A 22,093-nucleotide genomic window follows, 5' to 3' on the forward strand; every position below is an offset into this window, starting at 1 on the left:
AATTGGGGCCTAAAACACTAGGACTAGCTTGGGTGGGGCTTTTTTCATAAAGCTCAGACCTAAACCAAAAAACGCTTGTCCTAGTGTTTTAGGTCCCAATTCAAGCCTATAGCCTAAAATCATGTCCAAACCTGATAAAGAATGAGCCAGGTCGACCCATCAGACTATCCAGCCCATTAACAGATCTACTGACGTGCAATATTATCCTAAAAAACTGGTAGTTAGTACTATCATGGTGCTTCTCAACCATAAACTACCTGTTAACAGGTGTTCTCATCAAACAAGTACCCTGATTGCATTACGAGATTTTAAGTAAAACAATCTATATTACTTATAAAAGTGTGAATGAGTCTTATTTTCTAGAATTTTCTTTTGGCAAAATTTACCCCTTTATCTTGAGCTATCATGGGGCAAATTGCATTTTAATAGAAAAGATTTAAATAAGATAATAAACCAAATGAATAACATTTATGAATAGAAAATTTAAGACCCATCTATATTTATATTATTACAAAATAAAAAGTGTGAAACTTTTGTTTGATTAAAATACCCAAATTTTTTAATTTGGTCCATCTTTAATTATAAGGACAAAAAACTTAATTTAAGCAACCACTTTTTTCCTCATTCAAATCTCTCTCATTAAGTCTCATATTTATCGAACCGGACTGGACGGTTAGACCGGAAAAACTGGTAACCGATCAGCCCCCGGGTCCGGTTATACTATAAACCGGAAATTCCTTAAAAACGTTGAAAAAGTTAGAAAACCATTGACTCGGGTGGTCAGACCACTAAACCATTCGACTCAGGCAGCAGTTTGCGGGTTATCCTTTTATTTTCACTATTTTAAATAAAATAAAAAACAAAAATAAAATGACTTCAATATCCCCATCCCAAATCAAATGTTTAGGCCCTTTAGGGTTAGAACCCCCATTTTCGTTCTAACCCTTCCCTCCTCTCGGCCCTCACACCCAACCAATCACCTACGGCTGTCAGCACCTCCGGTGTCCGATGGTGATTAATAGCAACTGGCGACAATAAATTTGCATTGGCAGCCAGCATATTTTGTAACACTTTCAAGCTCTGACAATAACGATTGTGGCAGAAGAATTTGCAGCGACGGGTAAGGAATTTGCAGTGGCAATAACACCACCATTGGCGATTCTGCAAGTTGCAGCAGCATTTGCAGTGGCATTGGAATGATTACAAGCTTGACTGATTTTCTATTGCTTCCTGTTACTGCCCCGTTGGTGATCATGACCATTGTTGAGCTCATCCGCACACATGCTGTGATTCACTTTCTTTTGTCACTTGGCATCGGATTACCTCTAGTACATTTTCATGCAGTCTTTGGAGTTAGAGATGATGACGAGGATTTCTAGAGTAAAGCTAATTGAATTCAGTCTCAGATTCTCAATTTATGGATAGAGGATGATCTAGTTTTATTTTCTGTTAGTTTTTATTATTTATGAATATGATTTTTATTTTAATATATTTATAATATCATGGTTCAAACCGTTCAATCCGGACAGTTGAACCGCTTAACCGGGAACCAATCTATTTTCTGTTCGTTTTTAAAAACCTTGTAGAAAATCAATAAACATCTCTCTATAGGAGAGCTGGCTCCTCGCTTTTGGTCATGCTTGTACATTGAGTTGTTGTATCCATTGATTTTGACGCATCATTTTAAAATTTTTAAATCAAACGTCGCTGGGCACATACATAAAAATCCACAATTCTTTCGGTTTCACTCTATAGATATCTGAATCACAAATATATTGATAAAATAAATAAATGGAGATGGAATCACTAAGATAGATATGCGGCAGCTATTGCTCAACGTACGTTGCCTCATTTCTTTTCAAGTGCGTTTTGGGATTTAAGAACCGACTTAATTGAAACAAGTATCATTATACCACTAATAGGGGTAAACAGAGGTGCAAAGTGGGCCCTGTGGGTGGTTCGTGCAAAGTGCGGGTCATGCCGTGCTGGTCCGTGGGCTGAGCCTTGGACCAGGTCGGGTCATGCATCGGATCAAAGCTATTTATTTAAAATAATGACAAAAAACTTAAAATTTTAATTTTATATGAATTTTGTGTATAAAATTACTTATATATACAATAAATAAATAAATTAGTATAATAAAATTTAAAAAAATATCTATTTTATTAATATATTATATACTATATATTATTATATAATTATAATTTGTATAATATTATATAAATATATATAATACATATAAATATATATAATATATATGGGCCGTGTTGGGCCATAGGCGGCATGGCCTGCTTGGTTGTGCCGTGCCTTGCTATCCCGTGGACCTAAAACCCTAGGCCCAACACGGCCCGTGGACCGTTGTGCCGGGCCGGTCCAAGTTCGTGCTGGGTCATGCTGGGCCACGAGCGGTATGACCTGATTTATACCTTTAGGGGTAAAGAACGGAAATGAAAAAAAATGACAATGGCGTTTCGGCTCTTTAGCTTTGAACTGGTACTTCGGCTCCTTAGACCCGAATTAGATTGGGTGTCGAGATGTTTCTACACCGAGGTGGTTTTTGGGCCGAAGTAATTGAATGCCCGAAGTCCAATTGTTGTGGACTGGATTTCTTTGACTGAGTTGTTAGCTCCCGAGCAGATCACATCCACATGACCCCTTCTTAGTAGGTCGTGCCAAAATGACCCTTCATCAAAAGCGCTTATGCCAAAAGAACCTAATGCTACAATCACAATGATAGTCTTCACTTGTGTGATATAAAATTTTAATTGTCATTATAATCTTTGTTCTATTTATGTTCTGCTTCTCAGCTCTATGGTTTCATCAATAACAGTTGTTTTGCCTCTATTCTTGCAGCTCGCACAATTGGAAGAGGAATTGTTCCTTTTCATTGTCCAGATCCACTCATGTTTATGGGCAAATTTATTCAAATGATCTACTCAAACAGAATAGTTTTCATATAAAGACATTGGATATCCATATTACCAAACAGAATACTTTGTTTGGTTTTATAAGAAATTTGAAGAGAGGAGAAAAATAGATAAATCTAATGTGCAAAGAAAAGTTTTATAAACCATTTACGTCAAGGTTCTGAAACCTGAAAGTCAAATCTAGTTCTCTGTTTTGTTAAGCTTTGTCAACCTTCATTCTTAATCTAAAATTCTAGCCAAATAAAAGATATTGCACAGGAGGATTGAAAAGAAAGAAAGCTGACTATCCTTCCTAAACAAAAAAGGTGATTAAAAAAGCAACCTGTCCCAACCATGGGACAAGTGGTCTGACTTAAATCAGTAAAGCCTGCAATTAAAATATCAGGAAAAAAAGAAAAAGGCAAAGGCCTAAAGACAAAATGCCCAAATTTTGAAGGTAGACTCAATTTTCCTAATAATAGCAATTAATATTACTTTGTCACACACACATGGTGAAGATTTTTAATCAATTTTTGAATGCAAAATTTTCAATCACAATGAATGCAATTTTTGCATCAATTAGAGGTGCAAATAATAGTTATAAAAACATATGCAAATCTGAACTAGATATAAATTTTACATATGATTTGGATTTACAGTGCAAACAAATGGTGTCATAAATGTAAATGGGACAAAAGTACAAAATTTATACCAAATGGTGTCATAGTGTCTAGTGCAAAATGCAAAATGTGCATCACTTCTAATTTTAATCCACATCTTCAACAATAGAAAAAGAAAGGTACAACAAGAAAGGAAAATCACAGAGACGATACTTTTCAATTTTGTTGATTCAAATGGTTTTCTACTCCATCTCCTTGTCCTTGGCATGTCTTGTAGTGGAAAGTGGAATCAAGCCCTTCTCTCTGGCCGATTGAATGCCCCCGATGTACATGTCCTCAAAATTGTACTTGTAATTGAAACCTAGGCCCAGAAGCTTTTTAGATGATAAAGGAACAACTTCTAAGTTTTCATCCACATCCTCAAACCTGTAAAATAAGCCTCTCACGAGAACACAATCAATAAGCTTAGTAACATATATAATACAATAGAGCTCATACAAATAAGGACAATATGAAATTTAGATGGCAATGACCATTCAACTAACTAGATTTTTGACACATATAACATTAATTGATCCCCAATTTATTAGAGCCTATCTTATACGACCCATAGAGTTAATATAAAGTGACAGGGCAAATTTGAGAAATTTATCACACCTCAGAGGGCAAATTAGTAATTCCATTAGGTGAGCCGAGTATGACATACGAAACTTTAGCTGTTGTTGAGAGAATTCCTGGGAATGCCACGTTACCTTGAAAATGGATAAATTAATAATTATATTATTTTTACTAAAAACCAAAACATGGGTATGAATGAATGAACTGCCCAGAACGTGTCCAGCCCAGAAACTGTTTCAACAGTTCCAACAGCCAAAGTTTAATGACAGTTGCCAAACACATGTGGACCAACCTGACTGGGCCATTAACACTTACATTGAGCCGGTACGGGATGCCCTATTCTCATGTCTAACAGCTCTCCCTTCTATATATAGGTGAGGGCTCTAACGTCTGTCTATGTTTACAGGATTATCATCCCTTCCCTTACCAAGGTCTGCCAACCAAGATTTTAGCTTTAACCTCATCCTGGGATCTAGCATCAACATAATCATACATCATATTTCTCATGTTATAAAAGCAAGCAAAGCCCACCCAAATTTTACTTAAGCTTGCATTTTTAATGAACTCAAATACAGACCAAGGCTTGGCTCATTAAAATACAGCCATATTTATATTTCTATACTGAGACAAGTTAGAGGTATATATGTTGTAATATATTGCAACATGCATATATGCTAGGTATAAGCTAGAAAATGCCAGAGCCTTACTTAGTGGGAATATCATATTCTGGAAACTTCTCTTTCAACATTTTTGCAAGTCTAATAATGGTAGAATCGTGAGATGAGCAAATGTATCTTCCTTTTGCTTCAGGGTGTTCAATCAAGTATATAAGAGCATTGCAAAGGTCATCCACGTGAACATAACTACATTGCTTTAGAAAATAGTAATAACATTCAGCCCCTGCAAAGAATTATGATTAACAAGCCATAGCTAAGAAAATAGAGAAAAAAATATAGCAATGATAATCGTGATAATGAGCTATACAAATGATTAAAGAAAATATCTATAATACTGGAAAAATATGATATCGGAAGAGTTTTGATCAATCAAAGTACCTTATGAATTTTAATGAATACGACTCGATTGATCACCCCCTTTATGATACCGATTATTGATTAATTGATTGTAACTTTTACTGATATCATATCTTTCTGGTATTATAATCACATATAGCAGAAGAAGAAGAAGGAAAAGACTTACCCGTGATCAAAGCAAATGCGACGTAATTGCTGGGAGGCATGGATGGTATGATAAAGGGCCCAACCACAAGGGAAGCTATGACGCTGATTAGGTGTATATTGTTTTGCTCAGCAAATTCCCAAGCTGCTTTCTCCGCCAATGTTTTAGAGACAAAATACATCTGCACATTGAAAATACATTTCAAGCTATAAATAACATCAATCTTTTGCCCCATAAATGGGTTTCAATTTATATGAGGAAATTTGATAATAATTAAACAGGCTAAAGGAAAATGAGCCCATTGGTCTGAAATGGTGTGAATTGACAATGATGCCCCATACCCGTACTTAGTGAGGTTGATTCTTTCAAAGATATGCATATTCTAAGGTTATGTTTGGTTTTGATAAAGGAAGATTTGGCCCGATCTCACAGTTACGCAACGCGTGGCAAAAGCAACAGCTCGGCACAAAAGCACACCTAAGATGCGAGCACCAAGGGGAGAAACTGGCTGACCAAACTCCCCTACCAGCGGCCGAACTCCCTACTAGGAGCCCGAACTCACCCTTCGGCCCCAAACCAGACAGTAATCCAAACTGGCCCGCATGTAACAGTTCAGGACATACCTCACCGAATTGGCCTGCCTTATAGAAGTTTGAGACACACCTCGCCGAACTGGCCTGCCTTTTAGTAGTTCGGGACACACCTCGTCGAACTGGCCTGCCCTATAGCAATACAGGACATACCTCCGAACTCAAGACTTCGCCTCGCTCACCACTCCACCACATCGCCCTCAGGACACCAAAACCAAACAAGCCGTACCATGCCTGACACCAAGGAAGTCCGTACCCAAGGGCAGCGCACCTGACTGACTTGGGATCTGACGCTTGACGGTCGCACTCCAAATGGCCACCTGCCACCGCCTCCTGACACCGCCATCTCCAGTTATAGAGACGGTTCCAACAAAAAGCAGTGACAGTTCTGTCTCAGCAGAAAGGACGACACCCGAACTGACAGAAGCAAGGGTAATCATACCTGACCTGACAAGGGCTTCGGAGCGAGTGCGCGAAGTGGTTATAAAAGGCCCCCTACCCCTAACAACAAGGTATGTGAACTTTGTGTCATCTGGTCTTTACTTTGCCTTTGAAAGAATACTAACTTGAGCTTCGGAGCTATCTCACCGGGTTCCCCCGGAGTTCCCTCATCTTCTCCATTTTCAGGCTCCCCATTGCTCCAGTCAGAGGCGAAATCATTGACAGCTAAGACCGGCCGAATTGCGCACCACCAATTGGCGCCGTCTGTGGGAACGCTTCTAAAAGCCTCCCTCTAAATCTCTCTTACCTACCCTTCTTTCAAAAACTCCAACACCCATGGCCTCCTCCAACAGTGTCGGACGTGGAACAGAAACAGCCACCACCGGAGAGCAACTCCATGTTCTAGCGGTGTGCATTGGGCAGTTCACCATCCCTCTTTCAGTGGATGGGATCCCCAATTTGAATGTGCCACAAGCAGTGGCGACCCTGAACCCTCCTTCGTTGAACATCCCTCTTCCACTCTCTATTGAAACGAACTTCGCTGAACCAACTGTTGTCCCATTGGAAACCCGCCAAAACTAGCTGGACGATCTAATGCAATGCATGCGGGCAATGCAAGCCCAAATGCAACAATTCCAGCAGCACCAGCTCCAGCAACACCAGGTACTACACCACCTCTCCCAACACCATTATCAGCAGCAGTTCCCTCAGCTACCCTTAAACCAGTCACTGCTCCCCCCCGACACCCTGTTTCAAAGCTGGTTAAGGCCTCCCCTCAAGGTGGATGACCTCACCGAGGAGAAGCTTCCCAACCCCAGAATCCCCCTAATAGCCAGGCCTCGTCCCCAGACCGAAAGCAAAGAAAAATTGCCCCCTCCTCGTAGCTCGCAGATGGGTCAGGAACCTCGCCCACAAAGTCACCTTGACGCTCCAAGCCCGAGTTCCCACTCACGGAGAACCGGTTCAGTGCCCTAGCAGCATGCCAGTAGTCTGGGCCCATCGAGCTCGGCAACACGGAGGCAAGCAGCGCCAGCACTAGGCCCGCTAAAAGAAGGCACCGACAAAGTCACTGAACTGCTACCCGTGTCCTACCCGAGCTCAGAGGCAAGGAAGAGATGAGCTCAGGCGAGGTAAAAACCATCCCAATTCTCTCAATTCCTTCCCCCCTTTCAATAGAACTTCTGGCAGTCCCCTTGCCCAGAGACTTCAAACTTCCATCTCTAGACAAGTATGATGGGTCCTTTGACCCCAACGACCACGTCGACGCATTCCAGTCACACATGCACCTCGCTAGGGCCAGCGAGTCATGCATGTGCGTGGCCTTCACCACCACCTTCAGGGGGGTGGTTCGCACTTGGTACCAGAACCTAACTTTCGGGTCAATAAGAAGCTGGGCCCAGTTCGTGCAGATCTTCACCGCACACTTTTTTACCAGCAAGCAGTGCCCCAGAACCGAGGAAAGTATCTTCGGGGTAATCCAAAGAGAAGGAGAACCCATCCAGAGCTACATCAAGCGGTTCAATGAAGCATGCTTGCAGATCCCACGGTTAGACCCCATGGTACAGCTCGCATTGGCCAAAAGAGGGATAACGCACAAAGAATTGAAATGGCACATGGTGGCCAGCCAACTAGCAACTATGACTGACTTCCTCAAGCTTCCGGACTAGTTCATGAGAACAAAGGAAGAGATCAACCAAAGAATCGAAGGCGGGGTTGAAAAAAGAAAAAGAGAAGGCGAGCCCTCCAACCCAGGTGACAGAAGAAGCCAGACCCGAGAGGCGAAGCCAAGCCAGCCGTCCCGAGCTCCCTTAGCAGTTCGGACGGATTACAGGCTGTTGAACACAAGACAGACCGAGATCTTGATGACGATTAAGGACGCCCCTACATAAAGTGGCCACCCCGCCTAAAGAGCAACCCAAACGAAAGGAACAAAAATTTATACTGTAGTTTTCATAAAGATCACGATCATAGTACCGAGCAATGTAATAATCTCCGCGACGAGATAGAGGGACTCATCCATCGCGGGTACTTGAGAAATTTTGTACAAAATGACAATAGTAATAAAGCAGGTCGGTAAGGGGAACACGGGAAGGATGTCCCCGAGTCGAGCAGCAGATCGACCGAAGCCTTGTAGCGACCTCCCTTAGAAGAGAGGCCAGTTCAGGGAACCATCCACATGATAGTGGGCGGTTCGGTGGTGGCAGGTTGCACTTTGGCAGCAGCACGGATGTTAGTTCGCGAGGCAGCCCGAGGGGAGCAGAACCCTCCCAAGAGGCCGAAGACAGAAGAACCAATCTTTTTTATAGAAGACGATGTGCGAGGTGTTCATTATCCCCACGACGACGCGCTCGTCATAAAACTAAGGACCAGCGACTTTGAAGTCCGGCGTGTACTTGTGGACTCAAGTAGTTTGGCAGACATCTTATTCAAATTGGCATTCGACCAATTACAGTTGCAGAAAAGCGAGTTGAAGCCTGCGCACACTCCCCTAGTGGGCTTCAGCAGAGAGGAAGTCAGGCCCCTGGGGAAGATAACAGTATCTGTGGAAGTCGGCACGTGGCCATGCGCGGTAAGACTTGACCACGATTTCCTGGTGGTCGCAACCCCCTCCCCGTACAACGCCATAATAGGGCGGCCAATTATGCACATTCTGTGTGCAGTTGTCTCCACCTATTATCTGGCAATGAAGTTCCCCACGGACTTCGGTGTGGGGGTAGCGTGGGGCGACGAACTTGAGTCCCGCAAATTCTATGTTGCCGCCCTAAAGGGAAAAACCAAGGCAACCGATGACCTCGAACTGGAGCGGGCTGCGGAGCAGGGCTAGGAACGAGCTTCGCCCACTAAGGAAATAGTCACAGTCTCGACCTCAGCTACAGATCCGGCATGAACGCTACAGATCGGTGCTTCCGTTAAGGAGCCTCTGCGAACCAAACTGGTGAGTTTCTTACTTCAAAATTTAGATATTTTTTCATGGTCCACGGCGGATATGCCCAGTATTGACCCTGGCCTTATAACTCACAAACTTAACACTGACCCTGTAGTCAGACCCATTAGACAGAAGAAACGCAACTTAACCCCAGAGCGCTGGAGGGCGGTTGACGAAGAAGTCGAAAAGCTCCTCGTAGTGGACTTCATAAGGGAAGTTCATTACCCGAGATGGGTAGCCAACCCAGTGCTGGTGAAAAAAGCTAACGTAAGTGGCGCATTTGCATCGACTACACCGACCTGAACTGAGCTTGCCCAAAAGACTGCTTCCCCCTACCCCGAATTGACCGCCTAGTGGACGCGACCTCGGGACATGAGCTGCTAAGCTTCCTGGACGCATACTTAGGCTACAACCAAATCAAGATGGACCAGTCCAACAAAGAAAAAACCAGCTTCATTACCGAGTCCGGCCTGTACTGTTACAAGGTCATGCCCTTTGGGCTAAAGAATGCTAGGGCAACCTTCCAAAGACTTGTAAATAAGCTTTTTCGGCCCTTAATCGGCACAAAAATAGAATTCTGTCTGCAAAATTCTGCGTCAATATAGAATGAGACTAAACCCAAACAAGTGTGTCTTCGGTGTCACCTTGGGTAAGTTTCTAGGGTACATTGTCAACCGGCATGGTATTGAGGCCAACCCGGACAAAATAAAGGCTATCCTTGATATGAGACCACCCCAGAAAGTAAAAGAAGTTCAAAGGCTAAATGGCCGCATAGCTACTCTGAGCCGCTTCATGTCCAAATCGGTAGATCGCTGCCTGCCTTTCTTTAAGGCAATCAAAGGCAAAGGGTTCGAATGGACCCAAGATTGCCAGCTCGCGTTCGACGAGCTAAAAACCTACCTCGCCACTGTGCCAACCTTAGCCAGACCCGAGGAGGGCGAGGTCTTAGAACTGTACCTCTCGGCGAGTGACGATGTGGTCAGTTCGGTACTAATAAAGGAAGTAGATCAGGTCCAGCGACCCGTCTATTATGTTAGTAAAATTCTGCAAGGAGCAGAGACGAGATACCCGCAAATAGAAAAGATAGCGTACGCATTGGTGATTTCAGCTCGAAAACTCCACCTGTACTTCCAAGCTCACACCGTCGTCGTCTTAACCGACAAACCCCTAAGACAAGTCTTGCTGAAGCCCGAGGTCTCCGGTCGGCTGATGAAGTAGGCCATCGAACTCAGCGAGTACGATCTCCAGTACAAACCATGGACCGCAATTAAGGCTTAAGCCTTAGCAAATTTTATCGCCGAGTGCACTTTTAGCCTTGAAGCCCCTCAATAGGTTGAGCCCGAGGTCCCCAGTTCGGGCAAACCCAGAGCTCCCAAGCCAATAGAGTCTGAACCCTGTGAAGTAGTAGCCAGTGTGGCATCTCTCCTGGTCAGGCCAAGCGCGAATTGGGATGAGGAGCCCTGGATCCTTCACGTAGATGGTTCCTCGAACCAGCAAAGTAGCGGGGCTGGAATAGTCTTATGCGGCCTGGGTGGCACAAAATTGGAATACACACTATGCTTTGAGTTCGCGGCATCTAACAATGAGGCAGAATACGAAGCACTGATAGCCGGACTGAATCTAGCACAAAAGGTAAGAGCAAAGCACATAGTCATCTGCAGCGATTCCCAGCTCGTGGTCAACCAGATCACGGGCGAGTACGAAGCACGCGAGCTCTCTATGATCGCATACTTGGCGAAAGTAAAAGAGGCCCTGCTCAACTTCTAGTCACACTTCATCAGGCAAATCCCGAGGTCAGAGAACACTGAAGCCGACGCTTTGTTCCGGTTAGTCAACACGAGTCACAACACCATGAGAACCGTGTATATAGAGGACTTATCTCGGCCTAGCTTTTTCGATGGAGCAGAGGAGGTCGCTCCCGTCCTTGAAGTGGAGCCGAGCTGGATTGACCCACTTGCGAGCTTCTTTCTAGATGGAACCCTCCCTGCGGACCGCAATGCGGCCAAGAGGGTGCAGCGCTAGGCAGCCAAATACGTCATAATTGACGAACGGTTGTACCGACGGTCCTACACGCTCCCCTACTTGCATTGTCTGCAACCTGCCAAAGCCGAGCTCATACTTCGCGATACTCATGATGGTATGTGTGGCGGACACCTGGGGGGGCAGAGCACTCGCCCAAAAAGCACTTCGACAAGGACACTACTAGCCAACGATGAAGGCAAAAGTCGTCGAGCTCGTCAAAAAATGCAACAAGTGTCAGAAGCACGCCAACATCCACCATCAGCCTGCTTTCGACCTCAAATACCTCGCCAGCCCATGGCCCTTTGCACAATGGGGCATCGACCTACTGGGGTCATTCCCACCAGCAACAGGTGGGAGAAAATTCCTAGTGGTGGTAGTAGATTACTTCACAAATTGGATAGAAGCCGAACCTCTGGCAACAATTACTGCCCGAAACATACAGAACTTCTTTTGGAAGAACATAGTATGTCGCTTCGGGTTACCTTGGGTACTGATCTCCGACAACGACAAGCAATTCGAGGATATCAAGTTCCAAGAGTAGTGCCAAAATATGGGGATTGGGCAGAACTTCACATTGGTTGCGCACCCATAGGCAAACGGTCAGACAGAAGTAATGAATAGAGCCATCCTGCGCGGACTGAAAGCATGTCTAGATCGAGCTAAGGGGTTGTGGGCGAAAGAGTTACCAAGTGTTTTATGGGCTCACCAAACTATAGAAAAAATCGCCACGGGAGAAACCCCCTTCAACCTCACCTATGACACTGAAGTAGTAATTCCGGCGGAAATCGAAGTACCAACATTGCGACTAGAAACATATGACGATCAGACGAATGGAGATGAGTTACGTACCAGCCTTGACCTACTGGATGAGGTAAGAGACCTCACGCACATCTGGACAGTGGCCTACCAGTAGCAGGTAGCTCGGTACTACAATGCCAGAGTAAAGCAGTGAAGCTTCCGAGTCGGCGACCTGGTTCTCTGTAAGATTATGGTGCCCGAACCCGGCGTGAGCAAACTTGGACCAAATTGGGAAGGGCCTTATAAAGTAAAGAGAGCGCACGGGGGGGCATATGAGCTCGAAAACTTGGAAGGCAAACAAGTACCCCGAGCGTGGAACATTGTTAACTTAAGGTGATACTACATATAAACCACCAAGCGAAGTGAACGAAATCACTACAAGAGCCTTAGGGCCAAGATGCGGAGCCAACAAGAGGAACCTCGGCATAAGCGAGCAAAGAAAAGTTGGGCATATTATCATCTCGGAAAAATATCAATCAAAAGAATAAAGCAGAGCAGAGACCAAGTATTAAACATCAAAACAGGTCGCGCGAGTACAATGACCCGGGTAAGAAACAGATCGGGCATGTTATCGGTTCGGAAAAAAGAACACTTAACCAAAAAGATTGTCTATTTCCTTGCAAGAAAAGAAAGAGTACAAAATAATTACAATCCCGGAGCCACTTCTTCCCCATTAGAAGGCACTTCAACGACACCCAAAGGCCCTGCCTCGCCCTCAGAATCTGGCTCGCCATCGGCAGCATTGGCCATCTCCTGAGTTATACGCAAAGTGGATATGGCACTAACGTCAAGGTCGGGATACGTGTTCCGGATCATCCACCGGCTCAGTTTGAATCCCCTTTTGTAAGAATCCACCATCAGGTCGTCAAAACGCGACAAGGCAATGTAGTCTTCAACGGCCTTCTTCTTGGCATCTTCAATACCTTGGGAAAAAATCTGCATCTTCTCCCTGATGTCGTCCTGAAGGTATTCGACCTAATGCTGCAGGTCCAACCTCAGGTCCGCCATATGCTTCACGACTACCCCCATGGCCTCGGCATCCCATTGAGACATCGCCTGCCTGGCCATAGCAACGTGAGCAGCCTCTTCGACAGCATGAGCGGCTGCCTCAGCAGCTCGGGTATTCGCTTTGGCAGCATGAGCGGCCACCTCAGCAGCTCACACTTGTCGCGAGCTCATCTCCACCTGGGCCGCTAAAGCGTGAATAGAAGAGTTCACCTACCAAAAGAAACAAATGAGCGACAACAGCAAGAAGGATAGAAAATAAAGAAGGCAGACAAAATCTGACTTACCACCATAGCATGAGTTACGACATGGCAGGCGACCTGATTCAAGGGAAGATCGGTCCATGCCATGATCTCCTCAGGGAAAGTAGCCTCCCTACTCTTCTGAAGAGTGTAGTTCGGTGACAACACGCTCCTGAACTCCCCTTGAGCTCTCAAACCCGAGGGCCCCGCCTGCGTATGAGCGGACCCAGAGTAAGCAAGGGCACTAGAGTAGGCGGGAGCACCCGTGTGAGTGGTCTCAGCGTAAGGCGCCCCAGTAGCTTCATGCATCGGAGGAGCCACTTCGGGCTCCCCGGGCAGATCCTCTGGCGAGTGGCCCAGAACCTGAGGCTCCTCATCCTGGGGCAGCTCGGTACGAGTTCGCTTGGTGACCCGCTTCCTCCTCTTCATGCCTTGGAATAGGCACCCCCTTGAGTCCTCTCTGTGTCCATCACACTTGTAGAAAAGAGTTCGGCATCAGAAAAAATGAAAGAATGAAGCAAACAAGAAACCTGAGCTGAGAAACCTACCTGAACTCAGGCCGACCGCAATAAGCTTGGCCTCCGTTAAGTACTGATGGCACTTTAAACATTGCCGTGCCCATTGCCGGAGGCCCTTCACCATCTCTTTATCGAGAGTGACACTAGAATCAGGAGCGGCCTCCCCCCACCTGGTCTAAATAGGCCACCCTTGTGCACTTCGCACCCCGAAGTAATCTCGCTTCCATGCCGGGACCTTGTTAGGAAGTTCGTGCAGAAGCTTGAAACCCGGGCGAGGAGACAGGTAATACGCTCGTCTTCCCCCGGGAAGAGAACCTGCTTGTTTTTTGAGCATTAATATAGAGGAGAATATCTCCAAGTCTAAAGGGAAGTTCTGTTCGCAAAAAAGGGAGACTGTCCCTACCAGATTCCGAATAGAGTTTGGATGAAGTTGGTCAATGGTAACACTGAAGTGGTTTATGACCTCGACGAGAAGGGGGTGGAAAGGTAGTCGCAGCCCCGCAGCGAGCTGCTATCGAAAAATCACGATCTCATTAGGACCGTGTTTCCAGGGAAAGCTACCCGAAGGAATGAAATAGGTATACCCCCATGAAGATTGTAAGAGATAAGTAGAGATTGGAGCCCCTCGGGCGTCATAGTCGAAGGACCAAACCTGTCTAGCATCCGACCTCGATGAGAGGTAGATGCTAAACTGCCCGAAGCGGCTCGGCCTACGGGTTCAAGGTCATCCTCAAGTTCCACCTCAGGATCACTAAGACAATCTGGGGATACGGCTCGGTTCGTAGAACCTACATCAGTCCTACTTAAAGAATCGTTTGAGCTATCAAAGCTAGACATCGAGGAGAAAATGTGGATTCAGGAAGGTACTCATCGGAAAGTTTTGAAGGCTCTGGAAACTGGAACAAGCCAAAAGCCTTGAAGGCGAAGTAACAAGCCTAGACGTGAACTGAAAGGCCTGGACGCGAGCTGGAAAGTTGGACGTGAGCTCAAGAAGCAAACCGCAGAAGTGACAAATTGACTGGGGTCCCTATTATTTATAGCTACAGTAACCAAGAACCAACAGTGCAGATCAAAGCGAATCCGACGGCCCGCATTCGTGCTGACCGCACGTCTCCTGAGATCGAGACGTGATTGGCGCATGTCTCTTCGAAATGAACGAAATGTCAGCGCACGTCTTTTTGAAACCGACGACGCGCCGGCGCACATCTTTCTGAAACTGACATTGCGCCGCACACGTCTCTCTACAACTGACAAAACTGCCAGCGCACGTCCCCTCAAAACGACAGTGGTGCGCCTTTTTCAAAATAAAAAGACCCGTTGTCACGTCCCAGCGGTGTGGTTTTTTGAAATTTAAAATAAACGAGTGCTGCCATGCCCGTCAACATTCATAAGCAGTAGGCACGTATCCCACCTTTTTCGGACGCTCTAGAAACCCGAAGAACCCTGGCAAAGCACCTCGCACTGTCAAGATTCAAAGAACGGGACAAATCCACCTACCACTTTACAGACTCCCCATGCCAAGGCAAGACACTTGGTGCGAGGAGTGGGGGGCAATTGATGAAGGAAGATTTGGCCCGACCTCACAGTTACGCAACACGTGGCAAAGGCAACAGCTCGGCACAAAAGCACGCCTAAGGCGCGAGCACCAAGGGGAGAAACCGGCTGACCAAACTCCCCTACCTGCGGCTGAACTCCCTACTAGGAGACTGAACTCACCCTTCGGCCCCAAACCAGACAGTAATCCGAATTGGCCCGCATGTAACAGTTCAGGACATACCTCGCCGAACTGGCTTGCCTTATAGAAGTTCAGGACATACCTCGCCGAACTGGCCTGCCTTATAGCAGTTTGGGACACATCTCGCCGAACTGGCCTGCCTTATAGCAGTTTGGGACACACCTCGCCGAACTGGCCTGCCCTATAGCAATACAGGACATACCTCCGAACTCAAGACTTCGCCTCGCTCACCACTCCACCACATCGCCCTCAGGACACCAAAACCAAACAAACCGTACCATGCCTGACACCGAGGAAGTCCGTACCCATGGGCGGCGCACCTGACTGACTTGGGATCTGACGTTTGACGGCCGCACTCCAAACGGCCACCTGCCACCGCCTCCTGACACCGCCATCTCCAGTTATAGAGACGGTTCTAACAAAAAGCAATGACAATTCTTTCCCAGCAGAAAGGACGACACCCGAACTAACAGAAGCAAGGGTAATCATACCCGACGTGACAAGGGCTTTGGAGCGAGTGCGCGAAGTGGTTATAAAAGGCCCCCCACCCCCAACAACAAGGTATGTGAACTTTGCACCATCTGGTCTTTGCTTTGCCTTTGAAAGAATACTAATTTGAGCTTCGGAGCTATCTCATCGGGTTCCCCCGGAGTTCCCTCATCTTCTCCGTTTTCAGGCTCCTCGTCGCTCCAGTCAGAGGTGAAATCATTGATAGCTAAGACCGGCCGAATTGCGCACCATTAGGTTTGAAGGAAAAGATAGGGAAAGGAAGAAAAAAATAGAAAAACCTATACAATGTCTATAAAGGTTTTCCTACCTTTCCTTACTTTTTCCTTCACACCAAAGATACCCTAAAATAAATCTAACCATTTTATCTAATCGTAAAATGGACAAGGCTTGGATTCCAGTACATACACAAGTTGAATACATATACAAATGTTGTATAGATTTTCCCACCTTTTCTTTCAAAACAAACACAGCCTAAAGTAAATGGGATGCTCACCCATCCGGTCATCTTGGCCCTCCTGGCAAAATCTATGTCACTCCAATGGCTCTCATCATACATGGGAAGTGGGTGTTCTCGTATCTGAACTGTTGTCATCGATGATGTGAAGACAATTCTTTTGATTGTTTTTGCCCGGACACATGACCTCATAACATTCAGTACCCCATTGATGGCTGGTTTTATTACTTCATTCTGCAAAACAACACCAGCAAATTTTGTAAACGTTATCAAGTTTAGAATTGTTTAGGCTCCAATAAATAATCAACCATAAGATTGATTCATTACTTAGTTGCTATTGTATTATAAATGTTTAAGTTAGATTGGACTAGCCCGGCTGAGCTAGTTCCATACTTTGGGTTAAGATTGATTTACACCCAAAATCAGCTTAATTTGGGCAAGTCCACTGATTTTGGTCTAGAAATGTATCTTTAGGCGAGTTGGATGACATCAATCCCAACCCATACTCTGCACATGCAAACATAGAAGCTAGTAAGCTCCCTTTTCTCCATGCATGAGCTATCCTATTTTTGCCACGTGGAAACCTGTGTGGCATGCAGTGAAAGTTAAAATTTCCACCATGGATGTGGATATAAAGAGGAAAAGGAAGGCCCCATTGTGCCACAAAGGACGATGCCATGTGAAAGCCGCCTTGAATTGGGCCATGTTCTATTTGAGACCACCACGAAAAAGGTTTTTTTGGAAATATTTGGCCCCAAACAAAGGCATGCTTTCTGTTTTGGAAAGGCTGGCCTAGTCAGATTGGCAGTTAAGTTGGGCTAATTAGCTTCAGATCTATTCAGCCCAATTTACAGCCCAACTAGGTCTTAGGTTTGAGAGCATGGAATTGTAATGGAGTACAGAAAGCGGTACGATTGGATTATTCTACTTTTCCATCTTCTTCAGTTTCAGCCGTAGAATCTCTCACTCACCTCGGGGTCCTCGGACTCAAATATCACTGGACTGGCGACATGGAATATTCCTGTGCAACCTTGGATGGCTTCATCAAAGCTACCCTCGTCGTCTAGATCAGCCTTCCATAGAGTCAAGTGTGTCTGAGCTTTTGGCAAATCTAACAAATGCTTCACTTTCTCTGTGTTGTCTGTAACTCTCATGTTAAACCATGCAACAGTCTCATAAGAAGGAAATGAAAATACAAAAAGCAAAGAAGAAACTAAGGTGGGAACGAAGACGCATACTGGGATCGCGCAGGGTGGCCCTAACAATGTAACCCTGCTGGAGAATCCTCATAACAAGCCATGATCCGATGTAACCAGATGCTCCTGTTACACACACTGTGCCATGTCCTGTTCCTGATTCCATGGTCAACAGGATGAAGGAAAACAGAAGAGAATAAGCCCTTTGTTAGATAACAATATAGGGGATAAGAAAGAAGTGAAGAATCTGGAGATGAGATCTCTTGGGTGGTCTTGTGACGTGGGGCTCGCTGGACTACACAAAGACTAAAGACTAAAGTGGATCAGCATAACTGTCTACGGTACAGAACCCTTTACTAAACGACAATACTTCTATAAACTATCAAGGAGGGTACCCTAATGATGCACCAAGAGCTGGATTTAGGGTCATTCTGCGCTCGACCCAAAAATTTGGGTTTAAGGTCTGTGCCTCGACTGAACCTAAGGTCAAGCCCAATCTTCTCAATTCAAATCCAACCTATATTATAATTTGATGCATTTAAATTGGGCTCAGACTTGGTCTGGATTTGGGCCACTTAAGGGTCAAATCTGGGCATATCCTAAAATTTCAGGTTAGGCCAGTTCAGACTCAGGCTGAGCCCGCCCAAAATTGCACCCCTACTCTTATTTTTCTCAAACCAAAATCACAGCCTAAACTTTCTTGGGTCTAGGTAAAATGCTTGTGCTTCGAGGAACTTCACCCCATAAAGCCTAAATATTTGATATCCAACATTCATGGAGGAGGCCTGATGCGAGGGATTGGAACGAGAACTGTCTTGGGCCACTTTTCCATGGGCTTTGAGGGAATGACCTCAATCCCATTATACAATGTAATATCGGTTTTAGTAACAAAGCTTAGTCTCCTCCCGATTAACTAACCCATTTGTTTTTGTTACATTAATCCAACATAAATTATACTTTTATTTACGAGATAAAAAGGTTCAGAATTTGGGTATTATTCGTTATGCCCTAGTTTCAATTTATCGATTACTTTTGAAAGATTTATCCAAATATACAAAGGAATCACGTGACTACAAGTTTCAAGTTCAGTCTAAGAAATTAAAATATTGCGGTTAAGACGTCCAACAAGCTTTTACAGTCCGTGGTCAACCTGGCCAGTTCAAAATTAGACGTGAAATATTGAAATTTAGACCAACCCAAGATTAGGGCCTGAATTTGCAAGCAAAGTCCAGTCCACAGTTATTTTAAATGGACTGAATTGGCTGATGGCTCCACAATGGGACAGCATAGCTCAGTGCACCCATAGTTATTGGACGATGCCAGCAAATAACTTTGTAAATGTTTGGCATCGGTGCTGGGAACACAGCAATTTTTTTAGAAAATGATGTTGATTTTTTGTTTGAAAATAGTGCTGTCACATAGGATGTTTTTTGGAAAACAATACTTGTTTTGCTTGATATCATTGGTGTAGAATCATTTTCAGCATTGGTCTAAATTATCCAACGTCCAAGATGATACCACATTGATGTCACATCATTGCACCACTGGCAACAATGGGCTATTTTTCTAAGAAAACACTGAATTTGTCATTTTTTCATACCACACTTCCGATTTTCAAGGTGTGGTCTAGAGTAATGTTTTTTTTTTTTCTAGAAAAATGGTACCAAATAAGAGGCTGTTTTCTAAAGCACCACTTTTTCTGATGTGGCGCTTATATGGTGCTGTTTTCATAGGAAACGACGTCAATGCCAAACAACGCTTTTATAGCTCGGATCTTCTACTTGCAAAGACGCTACCACACATACCCACAATGCATGCTTATTGTAGTGTCCTGTGGGTATCGGATTCAGACTCTCTCGATTTTTATATGATTACTAGGACTGAACCCATCTATATGTGAGTTCGGCTTCAGTCAATGCAATGCCCATTTGTACAATCTTTACAGCCTTGGATTTGGAATATCTCTATACTTGTGTAATTTATTTCTTGGACAGATATTCACAATGCATGGTTGCAAGAGGCTATTGAAAGCCGAACTCTCTGCATTTGTACCTCATGTACTTTACATCGTCCTTGGCTCCACATTGGACTCTAACCAAGGCAGAATTGTCTAATACAACTTAGCCCCTGTTTGAGAACACTTATAAGAAGTACTCATTTTAAGAGTTGGGACCACACATTAAGTGGTTGTGTGTTTGGTAAAAAAGTGCGGAAGAAGTACTTCTTTAAAAAGGTGACTTCGAGTTAGTTTTTTTTTTCAGCACTTCTTGAAAAAGTACTTCTCCAAAAAAATGGGACAAACTCGTTCCTAATATTTTCTTGTAATACCTAAAATACCCCCACGCAAGGGTTATACCTCATCCTTTCATTCGAGCATCTCTACTAGGTGGCGGCGCACCTAGTTACAGGTCCGCCAGCGACAATCAGCGGTGAGGAAAAGTGGCTGGAGGACCTGTCGTTTGGCCACTTTCTTCTATTTTCTGAGTTATTTTTCTCATTTAATCATTTTTTTTTTTGGTTTTTTTCTAACTTAAACTCCCATGTTCTAATGACGATAGTCTCATCGTCCAGCCACCGGCGATAAGAGGTTAATTCACAAATCTACACTTGACTGTCTGTTTTTTCTTCTTAGTGTATTTTTTTTTTTTTTAACTTGAAACTCTATATTGATCGAACTCTGTTTTTTCTTCCTAGTTTAGTTCGCAAGTGTGGGATCAAACTTTGTTTTCTTCAACATAGTTTCAACCTAAACATTTTATATCAGGTGGAAGGAAGAAAAGGAAGATACAACGAAGCTTCCTTTCTGACTCTAATTAATTATAGCCATCCCATTGACCTTGAGACGTTGTTGTGGCCACTTTGTCGAGTGAACACTGTAACAACATTTTGGGTCAACAAGATGACATAATCAGGGTCAATAGGTCAGGTCTGGGTCTAGTTCTAAATTAACAATTAACCATATTTTTTTTTTTAATTTATGAATGAACAACTTTGGTGATTTTGGGATATTATTAAATTATTAGTTTTGGTAATTTTTTATTTTGTAAGTTATTAATTTATGAAAGTGAAGTAATTATAGCCATTCACTCCAGGTCGATGGTTTCAAATTTCTAAAGATAAGTCCAGACGACGACAGACAGAACATCATTATAATTGATTATTATTATTATTATTATTATTATTATTATTATTATTATTATTATTAATAATTGGATCCACATGGCGATTCATGTGTTGGTCCATGTGGATTTTTAGTTGTTATGAAGTGGGGTCCTTTCATTCGAGCATCTCTACCAGGTGGCGGTGCACCTAGTTACAGGTCTGTCGGCGACGATCGGCAGTGAGGAAAAGTGGCCGAAGGACTTGTCGTTTGGCCACTTTCTTCTATTTTCTGAAATAATTTTTCTCATTTAATCATTTTTTTTTTGTTTTTTTTTTCTAACTTGAACTCTCATGTTCTAACGGCAATAGTCTCACTGTCCAGCCACCGGCGGCAAAAGGTTAGTTCGCAGGTCTACACTTGGTTGTCTACACTTTGTTTTTTTAAACATAGTTTCAACCTAAACATTTTATATCAGGTGGAAGGAAGAAAAAGAAGATACAACGAAGTTTCCTTTCTGACTCTGATTAATTATAGCCATCCCATTGACCTCGAGACGTTGTTGTGGCCACTCTTGCGAGTGAACACTGTAACAACATTTCAGGTCAACAAGATGACATAATCAGGGTCAATAGGTCAAGTCTTGGTCTAGTTCTAAATTAACAATTAACCATAATTTTTTTTCTAATTTATGAATGAACAATTTTGGTGATTTTGGGATATTATTAAATTATTAATTTTGGTAATTTTTTATTTTGTAAATTATTAATTTATGAAAGTGAAGTAATTATAGTCATTCACTCCAGGTCGATGGTTTCAAATTTTTGAAGATAAGTCCAGATGATAGATAGAACATCATGATGATGATGATGATGATGATGATTATGATGATGATGATGATTATTATTATTATTATTATTATTATTATTATTATTATTATTATTAATTGGGTTCACATGGCAATTCATGTGTGGGTCTACATGGGCTCTTAGTTGTTATGAAGTGGGGTTCAGTTGAAATGTATAATATAACATGTGAAAAATATTGTATATATGTATGAGTGAAGTAAATGATAAAATTGTCATTTGTGTCAATATAAACAGTTATAGTAAAAGTAACTTATCCCCACCCTAATAAGTGCTTAAAAACATAATAAATAATTTGAAAAATGAGTTACAAAACAGCCTTAAATGATTGTTAAAATAAGTACTTCTAAAAAATACTTGTGTAACA

At 43.6% G+C, this 22,093-nt stretch overlaps 1 protein-coding gene across 3 annotated transcripts; it reads right to left on the bottom strand.

The window, feature by feature from the left end:
- Nucleotides 1–3,501: 3,501 nt before the first annotated feature.
- Nucleotides 3,502–18,086, bottom strand: LOC148851673 (bifunctional dihydroflavonol 4-reductase/flavanone 4-reductase-like). Of its 3 annotated transcripts, XR_016098686.1 has the most exons (7): nt 17,803–18,036; nt 17,536–17,705; nt 16,604–16,798; nt 5,345–5,504; nt 4,852–5,044; nt 4,184–4,278; nt 3,502–3,952 (listed from the first exon to the last, which is right to left on the bottom strand). XR_016098686.1 is itself a non-coding variant. In XM_088942557.1 (6 exons), the coding sequence occupies exons 1-6, from the start codon at nt 17,924–17,926 to the stop codon at nt 3,769–3,771; spliced, it is 1,026 nt and encodes a 341-aa protein (XP_088798683.1). In that variant the 5' UTR covers nt 17,927–18,086; the 3' UTR covers nt 3,502–3,768. The 3 variants fall into 3 exon arrangements, 2 of the variants coding, with proteins under 2 accessions (XP_088798683.1, XP_088798684.1); XM_088942557.1 differs by lacking the exon at nt 4,184–4,278 and having other exon boundaries at nt 17,803–18,086; XM_088942558.1 differs by lacking the exons at nt 4,184–4,278; nt 16,604–16,798 and having other exon boundaries at nt 17,803–18,012.
- Nucleotides 18,087–22,093: the final 4,007 nt, after the last annotated feature.

This window comes from Nelumbo lutea, chromosome 5 (assembly GCF_056320005.1).
Source record: "Nelumbo lutea isolate HS-2025 chromosome 5, American lotus-T2T, whole genome shotgun sequence".
In the NCBI taxonomy this organism is placed as follows: domain Eukaryota; kingdom Viridiplantae; phylum Streptophyta; class Magnoliopsida; order Proteales; family Nelumbonaceae; genus Nelumbo; species Nelumbo lutea.

What these genes read in the sequence shown, in the direction of transcription:
- LOC148851673 (XM_088942557.1), bottom strand. Translation starts at nt 17,926, where the DNA reads ATGGAATCAGGAACAGGACATGGCACAGTGTGTGTAACAGGAGCATCT. An exon ending in TTGAGTCCGAGGACCCCGAG is followed by an intron (nt 16,799 to 17,535) that starts GTGAGTGAGAGA and finishes GTTGTTTTGCAG; the next exon opens with AATGAAGTAATAAAACCAGC. An exon ending in CGCATTTGCTTTGATCACGG is followed by an intron (nt 5,045 to 5,344) that starts GTAAGTCTTTTC and finishes AATTCTTTGCAG; the next exon opens with GGGCTGAATGTTATTACTAT.